The 12,157-nt window shown below is 29.1% G+C and overlaps 1 protein-coding gene across 3 annotated transcripts in view; it reads right to left on the bottom strand.

The window, feature by feature from the left end:
* LOC106686837 (solute carrier family 12 member 8) overlaps window positions 1-12,157 on the bottom strand; it is a 13,426-nt gene extending 1,269 nt beyond the window's left edge. The window contains exons 1-13 of one of the 3 annotated variants that reach the window (XM_014430430.3): window positions 11,904-12,157; window positions 10,718-10,890; window positions 10,331-10,511; window positions 9,916-10,061; window positions 8,435-8,669; window positions 7,574-7,775; window positions 6,988-7,088; window positions 6,769-6,902; window positions 6,311-6,510; window positions 6,123-6,234; window positions 5,931-6,047; window positions 5,062-5,240; window positions 3,517-3,697 (exon numbers count right to left, since the gene is read on the bottom strand). In XM_014430430.3, the coding sequence (XP_014285916.1) occupies window positions 3,517-3,697; window positions 5,062-5,240; window positions 5,931-6,047; window positions 6,123-6,234; window positions 6,311-6,510; window positions 6,769-6,902; window positions 6,988-7,088; window positions 7,574-7,775; window positions 8,435-8,669; window positions 9,916-10,061; window positions 10,331-10,511; window positions 10,718-10,876 (1,947 nt within the window). In that variant the 5' untranslated portion in view covers window positions 10,877-10,890; window positions 11,904-12,157. Of the gene's footprint in view, window positions 1-1,091; window positions 3,698-5,061; window positions 5,241-5,930; window positions 6,048-6,122; window positions 6,235-6,310; window positions 6,511-6,768; window positions 6,903-6,987; window positions 7,089-7,573; window positions 7,776-8,434; window positions 8,670-9,915; window positions 10,062-10,330; window positions 10,512-10,717; window positions 10,891-11,903 lie in introns of those variants that run through there. The other 2 variants (XM_067053113.1, XM_014430582.2) reach the window with 2 other exon arrangements.

Below are 12,157 nucleotides of genomic sequence, written 5' to 3'. Positions count from 1 at the left end.
TAATTTAATTTTTATTAATCACAACAATAAATAAAAGGATAAAACAAGCAAAAATATAAAAACATTAACATTAACAATAAAAAATAAATAATTTAAGTATCTCGATTTGATTGTTATTTTTTCTAAAGTTATAAATTGAAGTGAGATTACACTAGATATGATATTAGAGATACATCTTCATAGCATGAAATTATAAATTATCGTTAACAAAACTTAAAATAAATATAAATGTAATGGCAGTACATTATGGCTAAAATTTAATAGAAAATATAAATAATAGTGATTTTTTTTTACTATTTCGAACAAGACAGATCTGAAAATAAAATCATTCTTACAAATAAGTATACATTCCAATAACCTCAAGTCAACATTTAATTGACAGAAACAATTCACAAAATATAAAAAAAATTAAAATTAATTACAAAATTTTAATGAAAAGATTTTTTTCGTTTAAAAAATAAAGAAAAGTAGTAATGACTGTAATTTTTTGATTAATGTAGTTCAAGGGTGTTCATTAAAATTTGAAGAAAATTAATTTCTTTTTAAATTCATTTTAATTTAACACAAGGTAAAATTATTGTTACAACGACTAGCCTACATAAAGGTTTAAAAGCAGGTATCAAGGCATTATAAGGCTGCTGTCTGTGTCGAAATAGGACACAAACAGTTATGAATTCATCCTAACACAGAATAGTTTTTTTTTTTTCATTCATTTACACACAAATTAATAGCTATGTTTAGTATATATTTCATTATAAAAAAAGTATACTTTTAATACAATACATTATTGAATATATAAAATTTATATTTTATGTAAATCAAATCCATTAATCTTAATTATTAATAATTAGGGTTTGTCTTTTGGTTAACTATTTGATTTCATTTGTATTTTTTTAATTTAAAAAAAAAAATTTATTAGGCCAATAAAAGACATATCTTAAACCACATAAACAAGATACTTTGTATGGATGATGGATGAAACATAATCGAGAAAATATCAGAACAACACAACACAAATCTGATTAACCACACTACTGGAAATTTTTCATCAGATTGGTGGGACTTCTGGGAGCTTTATAGTCTCAAGCAAATCAGAGTTAGTAATTTATTAATAAACCGGTTAGCGATCAACTTATAAACCACATAATTTAACAACTTTTTAATCACAAGGAGTATAATAAAATAGATAAATAATAATTCAGACCTATAACAGATCATGAAGGCTCTAAGCCACAGGCACTGATTCTGGACTTTAAGGCCCATTTCTGCAAGACAAATATAAGTCGTGCAAGTAATATCACAACAGTGAAAAAGTATGACAGGACTTGTTTGAATGCGAATAGTGTGACAGCTTTCACTATCACCGTGGAATCTGGGCTCTATGTTATTCTTGGAAGACAGTTATGTTAACACTATGTTCCATAATGTTGGAATTATATGATTATGTTCTGAACCCTAGTTTCATTCCTCAATTAATGTCAAGATCTAAATTTTTTTTTTTGGTTGGAGTGGACTCCAGAAGCATTTGCCAAACCATAATTTATATCTCACAAAGCTAATTAATTTTCTATTAACAAAAATTAATATGCAGAGCCAGGATTAGAATTAAGTTTTTCTTAAGCATATAAAATCACTTCAACTACTAAGCTAAAACGTTACTGTCTATAGCTGAAAATAAAATTAAAACATTACAAACCTAAAATTTATTTTCCTCTGGAATACAAAATACTAAAGAACTTTATTACAAAAATTTTGCATCACTATTTGTTTTTCTAAATATAGACTAACTAATCTTTTTTTTTTCACATTTTCAGCCAAATGATTTCATTCTTAGAGATTCCAAATTTTAGTAGACAACTAGGCCCAGATCGGAGAAATTAAAGACTTTCATCTAGCAGTCTTAGTGAATTTTTTTTTAAATGTATTAAAGGAACGTGCAGGTATAGTTAAGAAACTTATTTCACTATTTATTTTATATTGGATAACTACAAGAGTTCTCCCCATAATAAAAACCATAAAACTGAACTGAAAACTTTATTGTCATTTGTCTTGATCACAGTCCGAGGCAAGCCACAATCATTTGGAAGCAAGGAGCAAGGCAAGAACATATCAAATTGACATTGCCCAAAAACGAAAAACTTATCCAAGTTACAGAAGATTTTTATATTTGCGCTCGGTAGATAATTATTAATTTAGCGCAGATATAATCTTATCATCCTAGGTTTAAAACTGTTATTTACTTTAATTAATAAAATTAGTTAGAATTCATTTATTATTTAATAATGCTATCAGAAAAAATTGAATTTTCATTAAATACTTCACCTTAGGGTATATTTAACCGTTCAAAAATATTATTAAATCTTGCTAGTAGAAGGGGTTTTAGTTGGAAACTTTACCACCACGAAAAGAGTTTTGTATTTTCATATTACTTTTATTTAAATAGCAACTCCTTAATAAGAATTTTCAGTGCATAAATAATATTTTTATCTAGTTCACAATTCTATTGAGTGAGTCAGATATAGCAAAATGCCTCATACATAAGATATGTAATTAAATAATATAAAACTAGGAATTCAGTTTATTCCAAACAGTATCTATCGTAAGTTCTTTATGTATTCAGCACAATCTTGATTTCAGTATTTCAAACTGGTCTGATTTTATTCTTCACAAATAGCACCTCATTTACTCTCACTTGTAAGAGTAAACCCTACATCCTGGGAATTCAAACCATGTTCGTTGGGCTCTATGTTCATAAGTAACAAAGTTACTAAATCTCAGAGACAGTCATAATATATAATTACACATAAATTTGATTGTTAAAACTTTTTTGCATTTAATTTTTAATTAATAATAACTAATTTATTGGTACAAAGAAACTAGCAAAAATGCATGCATTTAAACAAATTCTTTTATTTATTACTTTTTTAACAAATGATTTAACTAATTTTCAAGTATGTCTCAAATGTTTGGAAAAAGAAGATGTATTCAAAATAAATAGGTTTTTGATAGTTTCTTCAAGCAATAAAATAAAATTTTATTTTAATGCAGAATGAAAAGGGATGTGTAAAAATTATAAAATAAATTATACTTAATTAGGGTTATTACAGAAAAAAAAACTTTTAAAATTATAAAACCTAATTTGAAAGTTGAAATAAAAATAAACCTAAATCAGTTATATAAAAAATAACTTTTGTTTCCGACCTCTAAATAATAATTAAAAACAATTTTTAACAGAAAACTAAGTCGAGGTCACCTTTGATCAGTTATTTAATAACTTTTAAAACCCAGAATTCGGAATACTCTTTAGAAACTAAAAATAAATATAAGATCTTATTGACCTCAGATCAACAATTAGGATTCAATAGGAATATAAACCGAAATTGTGAACATTTTAAAACTAGCATTACCATAACGAACTAAGAGAGTATTTAACAGGATAGCCGAATTTTACTGAGCTAATATAGCTCGATTCAGGGAAATATCGAAGTCACCGCAAAGTTTCAGCTATCTCAGCACCTGAATATTTGTCTGGTTCGTCTGGGCATCGTGATCATACAGGGGACGAACGGTAGCTGTCTGATGAAACCTCTGGCGAGATGAAAAGTCTTCGTTCTCTTCCGTAAGTTGACATGGAGAAAGGGAGACACCTGGATGACTAGGCGGAACCACAATTTCTTCATAATCGTAACCACGCCTCCTAATAATAAAAATGGAATGTGTTCATATATTTTACTTTTATTTTTAAATAAGTTAAAATAACTTTAATAATATTTACATTTTAAATAGCTTTGGAAAAATATTATTACTCAGGAGATTGAACAAGTGAAAATGTAGTTATTACCAAATTTAATCCTTAAAGGTCCATTTACAACCTAAAATTTGGAGTTACCAGTAATATTGTTACAGTTAAACTTCTCTTTGCGGACACCCCTCGATAACAAACAATTTCGTTAATATCTCGGCCAATAAGGTACAAATTTAATATATTTTAGCTCCTCTATTACAGGATCCCTCTACTCCAGATACAAACACCAATTTTATTCCCCATCACTACTATATAATGGACATAATTTATAAAATATGAATGTACAAACTCATGATTCCAGAACCTACAGATATTGATGACACTAAAGAATATTTAGCTATTGCTTGCCAGCGTTCAGTTTATGAATGGAGTGTTTTAATGTGCATATACTTTATTAAGTTTACGAAAAAATAATTGAAATCCCCCTCTCTAAATTTGAGTTTTGATGTTTTATGATACGTATAATCTAAAAATTAGGAGCACGGTGGTACCGTGGTAAGGCACAATGCTACTAACTCCAAGGACCCAGGTTCGAATACGGCAGGGCAGAAAATTGATTTTTGTTACACTGTAGCCGTGAGTCAACCCTGTGGGTTCTGGAGCCCTCCTGAGGTCCACCCAGCCTCATAAAATGGGTAAACATCTGGGGGTCAAGCGTGATTCTGACCAAATCACCTCTTTGCAAAACCATTGGTTTTGTAACAGTACTTCCTTACAATGTACATACATTATTATCAATGTTATCACTAGTGTAAGCTCATCTCAAATACAATTGATTCAATGATAAAATTAAACATAATGTTTATTATACGAAAGTCTTTATGAAATTAATAATCAAATTGATAGGGAATCTCTACAATATTCAGTATCCTAATCCACATACACTTAAATTTTTTTTTCTTTTTAGTGATTCCATGATAATTAGATAATTTTATTATTTTTTTTTATATCATAATTTTGTTAGTGGCTATCCGTAGCTCAGGTGGTTAGCCGCATCTTACCAATCTGAGATCTGCGGGCGGCACCGGTTCAAATCGAACCTGGGGGTTAACTTTTTTCACTGAGTGGAGGTTCTAAAGATAATTTTGTTATAATTTAAAATGAAGTAAATGTTGCTAAGTTTCACTTTTGTAGTTCTTATGCATTATTGTTTTATGGCAGAAAATAGTTAATTATAAGAGCCTTACCTTGTTTGTATAACTCAATAAACTTTATAACAATAGTAGTATTATTTCTGATATTAAAAAAATACTAACCCACATAACCTGAGGAACGCTCGGTGTAACCAGGCGAAGAATTTGAATTCCGAGGCGATTCCAGGTTTGACAGCAGGGTTGGTCAGACCGACGTATAACCAGATAATGTATACCACTCCAATGTTTGCCAGAGCATAACCCCAATGAACGAGCAGCATCATACCCAACTTTAAAAAGGCCTGATAAAAAATTACTTATTATTTATAATTATAACTGTAAATAACAAAAAAGTGAAGGTAGGTTTTGTTAAAAAAACTGATAATAAAGAGGTTAGAGTGTTAAGTAATTTAAGGCGATTAATATAAAAATATAATTGATTAATGTATTACTTTATGCATAATAGCCTGTAATTTAAAATTTTAAACTAGAATTCACCAAATGTCATAAATATCAAAGGTCTTCTTAATAATGACCTGAGGACCGAAACATTGGAGAAAAATAAAGAAAGTATCAAAAAAAGTTATGTTTTAAATTAATTACCTATTCTCAAACAATAAATTAATATATCGATGGCTTACTTCACTGTGGTGCTAAGTACATTTCCACAAGCATTACAAAAAATACGATTGTAGGTTCTCTCTTTCAGAAAAATTATAAATTTTCAAAAGAGAGAACCTTTAATTGCATTAGTTTTAAAGTTAGTGGAAATGTACTTAATGTACTACGTAATACACCACTGTGAAGTAAGTGATCGATATGATATATTAATGCTTAAAGTTTTTACATTTGGGTGACCACACAAAATATTTTAATTTCACAGCCTTTTGCAAGAAAAACTTCCTAGTTTTTATTTCATTTCTTTAATTAATTTTACCACAAAATTTTTAATAAAGCAAGATGTAACAAGTTATAATATAGTAAATTATTACCCCAAATAAGGATAACCATCGATTGCACCATTTTGAGTACCAGTTAGTAGTTTTTTTGTGAACTGTATAACTTGGAGGTGCTGTTGACACATGCTCTGGACTTGGAGTATTAGATACCTAAAAAAAAAACATTAATTTATAAAATGAAAAATATTCTGGTAATAATGCACAAACTATTTTAACATAACCTACAGCTGAATACATCCGATGCTGACTTCTTTCCGGAAACAAAGTATCCAAATCATTACTGATATCGCTTTGCTGGAGCGAAGGTGAGGATTCGGAAAGTTGTCTTTCTTTTGATCTGTAGGTAGACAAACATATTAATCAACTTGACATTTATTATTTCATGTAAAATAAAACAACACCAAATTACTTACTTGAATCTCTGTTCTCTTTGCGACTGTATGTCGAATGTTTGGGCGAGAGCAAAGTAAGCATAGTCAATGATGGAGTACATCATCAAAAATGGCATAGTTACAATTGGTGCTAAAGAGTTAATGTCACCATCAAGAATAAAACTGATTGTCACGACAGCAACAACGACTAAAGCATAAACAGGAACTTTGTTCGGTCCTCTCTAGAAAATAAATAATATAAATTCGTAATGAAATTAAGAAATAAAAGTAAAAAGAAATAAAGCATGGAATTTTTCTTTATATTAGGTTTCTTCCATCAAAAAAATTTGTTTTATGCGAATAATTACAGTTTTATTCATTGAATAATTATAAATATTTTAACTGGCAAAAATAATATTAAAAAACTCTCATACATATTATTAATGTCACCTAGTAGGAACAAAAATTAAAAAAGTCAAATTATATCAAGTAAATTTTACCCCTTTTCCAAGAAATTGAATATGCGGAATAACATTCTCATTTGCAATCGACTGTAAAACTCTTGGAGTTCCATACATAGCTCCGAGGCAACTAGACATTGAAGAAACGTAAAGACCAGAGAGAAGTAGGACCTCTAAAAAAACAAGAAAAAGTTATTAATGTTAATCATTATTAATTAATAAATTTCATAATATTGTAAACAGAAACTTATTACTCACGGACAGCAGAAACTTTGGCAGATATCATGAAGTCAGTCTTCAATGCTTCCCGAGTACATGTCGATCCCAATACCAATACAAAGGTTAGATACAGCCCAGTACTAGAAAATTTATGGGACAATTAAATATTACATAATATGCACATATTTATAAGTGTATATTAATAATATGTATTTTGTGAAAATAACTAGAAATAAGTGTCATGTTTTAATTAATGATCTGATAATGTTTTAATGTAAATATTATACAGCTGAAACAGGGATTTAATGAAAAAATGTTTCATTGCATGCCCTATTACCAATTATAACCTAACCAAGGTAGGAATATCAAGATTTATTTCAGAGCCCCACTGAAAAATAAATATTAACTCTCCCAGGTGGAAATCGAACTGACAACATTCTGAACCATGCACTCTGGGACCCAATTATGAGTTACTAATTTTTTTATTAATTAATTTTTCATAATTTATTCATTTTTTAAATTTAATTCATTCATATTCATTTATCATTTTTTAATTAATTGGATCAGAGAATTATCAGACACTAAGAATAAGAGATAATTTAAAATTATAAATAAAGTAACATACACTGTGATAACAGCTCCCAATGTACCATTGGGAATGTCTTTTGCAGGATTTCTCAAGTCACCACTCATATTAATTCCAGCCAATATTCCAGTAATGGTTGGAAAAAATACACCAAAAACAGTGAACCAATTATAACCATCAAAATAATCTGGGAATAGGTTCGTGCTCAATTGACCAGACCACCATCCAGTAAAACCACTTTCTGGAATAAATAAATAAAAATTCTTTTTTTTATCAATAAGTAAGTACATAAAAGTAAAAAATTGGTAAATGGTTATAAACAGTCACAACATCACCGACTTATATACAGTAACAATAATTAAATGATATATTTAAGAGTTCAAGATATTATAGACAATTATTATTTAATATAAACATATAGGATAAACTAAATGCCAGTAATATTTTTGAAAGGTGGCCTAGACCTATTATTAAAAAGTTTAAACCAAATTTAACGAATAAAAATCATTATCGAAAAAGGGAAAAATAAAAGCTATTACAATAATGACTTACAATTTATAAAGGGAAAGGAATAAAAAGGGATATAATTATTATAAGGGATATATAATGATGTTTTTCAATTTCAGGCTCTTTTTAAATATTCCACTATATTAAAGTCACCCCTTCCTGTTTTAAGCGAATATAGTAATGTAGGACTGTGGCTCCCTGGGAGCAAAGTGTGGCGGGTCAACCCAGAATGGATGGCCTTTTTTTTATTTAATGATCTCACAGCGTTTTTAAATATTTATCTATCTTAAAGTCTTCTCTACCCATTTAGACTATGCAGCCTTTGATTGGACAATGGTAATAGTAATTCATAAAATAATAAGTTAAGCATTAAAAATAATGAATAGTACTTACTAATATCAGTATGAACAAAACTGCCGACAAGAAGATCTAGAGCAGCAAGCAGTAGTACCACCAGGAGCATGAATTGCAATTTTACAACCCATTTAACTCCTGCCAAATTGATAACTGCTAATAGAAGGACAGCAGCGCTAGCGAACCCTCGCTGGGCCCATTTGCCACCTTCGAGACCAACCAGGCCAGCCAAAGATTCGCCAAAACCAAGCACAAATAATGAACACCCTACAGCCTGCAACCAGTATTTTAAAAAATAAATTTTTTGTAATAACCATCCATCATTTAAAACGATATACTTTTCTTTCACCATCTCCCTGCTCCAGAAGAATAATAACGCAACTGTGAAATTGATTTCAGTATTAATGGGCTCAAAAATGTGTTTATTAGATCTTTGTAAATCGATATAATTCTACCTAAAAAATTCATCCTATGGTGAATTTTTTAGTATGATTACGTCGACTTACAAACATTCAGTAAATCCATTTTTGAGCCCATCAACACCATAAAGTCAAATTCACAAAGTAAATAGTTGCATCATGGATAATAAATGGATTAAGAACAATTTCATTTTTATTTCTAAATTTTTAGCCTTAAGGCAATTGTAATTTTTAAAAACAATATTCTTAATTTACAAAATACAATAATAATAATTTAAAAAAAAAAAGTCATTTCATGTTTTCAACTGAAATATCAATATTTATCAAGGGAGTTGGTCAAATTGTCACAATATCAGAGGGGCTGCCAGCAAAAACCCCACTAGTCAGAAAATTTCCTAAAAGGAATTTTTTCTAAATCCTCTATAGGTCATATCATATTTCTCTTATAATCATTTTTCATAACATTATAATTTATTAATACCAAATTATATCTTCTGGATGTGGAAAAGAAAAATGCACTGAGAGCTTGGTCGGTTTCAATAAAAACCCCAATGCAAATAATGTAAAAGTAATATACCGTACAGATCTTACTGTCAGGTTAAAGTAATAACTTATGACTTAGTCTAGATCAGAGATAATTAATTTATTTATTATAACCAGATCATTTGTTAACTTGGAGTGTTGGTTACTTTTTTATTAAATGTACCAGCATTAAGATCACCTCAGTAGGAACCTTCTTTTCTCCATTTTCTATGAACAGCTGCATGATGCACCACTGACAAGTGGAGTTCTAACTGGAAACAGTTCCGACATGGGAAGTTTTCAATAATTTCCATATTTATAGAGGCTTATTCAGTGCGGCCTATGATCTCTTACAGAATTGGTTGTGTAATAATGCATAATGCTACACACAATACAATGGCATCATTTACTTATTTATTAACTTTTTACTTGAATAGTTTTACATAGCAAACGATGTATTTGAATCTTCAAAAACTTAAAAACTAAAAGGTTTTATATCTAAAATTAGAACCAACAGTTATACAGCAATTTTAACTCGACAGTGTTCAAAATGATGATTGTAAACTTATATTACTATACCTGCCCAAAAACGTATAAAAGACCAAAAGCAGTTCCTAAACGAGGGCCGAGAACATGGGCTAACAAAAAATATACACCACCACTTTCCATTCTACATCGTTCACAGATGCCCACCGCAGATAAAACAGTTATCAATGCTACGCCAACTAAAAATTAAAAAAAAAAAAAGAATGTTATTGAATCATATTTTGAAAAAATTAACTTATAGGAACAAAATTAACTAACATGCAAGAAAAGTGACACAGCAAAAAATGCAATATTTGAGAAACATCGACTTAAGAATAAAATAAAACTCCACTTTTAAAGTAAGTATTTATGATTGTAGCAATTCAAAAAATGTTTATAGTTTTTAACTTAGGATGGTGATATTTCACTTATATTACTACAGTTATTAAAAATATATATAATCAATAACCTGTTGCCATAATCATTAAAATTGCATTTAATACACCAGCCTGTCCAACGATCCATCCAGACCTTAAGAAGACAATGACACCAAATACGTTTATCAAACAAGATGTGAAAACGCCATCTAATGTCCCAAATAAAACAGGTTCAGAAATAAAGAACTGTGATTTCCACCATGGTGTGTCATTCTGAAAAAAAAAATAATAATAATGCTGATATTTAGTACATATCAAACCAAACTTACTAAAAATCTAGAGGCCATAATAGTTGGTATTAAACAAAAAATATTAAAAACTGTTGTGTGCATAAACAGCTAGAGATGATGCCTTTTTCAATCTAAAATCTAGATTAACAGATATAAATAATTTTATAACATCATAAAATAGTTAATTACTTGTTCCCCAGCAAATAGTTCATTTGGTCCAGCAGGTTGGTGACCAATGAACCCGAAGTTACCATTTTCAATTATGGTATCTGGAGTACTTTCTTGACTGAAACCATTCATCAACCATTCCCTATTCCGGCTTTCATTTCTTCGTCCATTTGTACCCATTTTTAAAAGATCATCTGAAAATAAAATATACATAATTGTGAGATAATTAGAAAACAAATTATTGAAAACTATTAAATAAGTTACAACATGGTATAGTAATTTGGTTGAACTAATGACTTAAGGTATGATTGCATTCCAGAAAACAGACTTCGGACCACTCTTAACATTAATAACTGTAGATAATGTCCACTAACCCAAGTAATAAAAAATTCCCAAGGTCCGCATCCATGGAATCATAGTTGAAATTGTTCAATCTCGGTCCATAGTAATAAAAAAACTATTTTTAAATGCAATAATAACAATTTCATCAGTAAAGTAATAAAGAATTTTGAAATGGCATAGATGCAGACAAACTAAGATTGTACACAACCATAACTCTCCTTATTCAAGTTCAAAGCAACATAACCCCATATTAAATTATATATCACCTAGCAGCCTTACATATAAGAAATATTGATGAATTTCAATAGATCTGAGCAACTTTTCTTACACAAAGGATGGGTTTTATTATACTAACATATAACTAATACCAACAAAGAGATTAAGTCATTTCAAAAAATAAGTAACAGCAGATGAAAAAATGTAATTCAAGAAGGGTATAAATAGATTATACAAGTAAAATCCACATCATCTAATAATCCCTACACAAGATAACAGAAACAAATATGAGGACATTACCAGTAGGAAACAAATTGAGGAGTTTAAAACAGAATCTGGTGCTAGGCAACAAACTGTTCAACTAATCTGGATAGTTAAGTGGGTGAAAAGAGAGTGTAAAATAACTAAGACAACTAGGATATTTAAAGGTATAAATATAAAAATAAAATTAAAAAACAAATCATTGGGAAATCTATATAAATAACTAAAATCATGATGAATAATAATTTGGTAAGCCTGTGATAAATCTTTGAAGTAAATTTAACTTCATGATGGTAACATAAGTAATGAAACCATGAAAACTTCCAATGACTCATTCTCCAATATCATTAAAGTTATGTTTAAGCCGAAGTTATAAGCTTGAACTTACCAGTTACTTAAACGCCGACGATATTCAATGATAATTACAGCAAGGAAACTGATTTCATAGGTGAAACATCATATAAGTAGTTGTCAACATATCATTTTATAAATAATTTCATAGACGAAAGCTATATTTTTAGCAGATATCGTAGCCTTATACATTTCGTAAGTTCGATTAAATAAATATAAACATATTATAAATTATTTTAAAATTAAAACAAATAACAATTCAAATCTAACTAGACATACTGTTTGCAACCA

The sequence above is a fragment of the Halyomorpha halys genome, unplaced genomic scaffold, assembly GCF_000696795.3.
Source record: "Halyomorpha halys isolate HHAL.00 unplaced genomic scaffold, Hhal_1.1 Scaffold4.1, whole genome shotgun sequence".
Lineage (NCBI taxonomy): Eukaryota > Metazoa > Arthropoda > Insecta > Hemiptera > Pentatomidae > Halyomorpha > Halyomorpha halys.
Note: the sequence above shows the minus strand (reverse complement) of the source record. Positions and strands in the feature narration are given on the sequence as shown.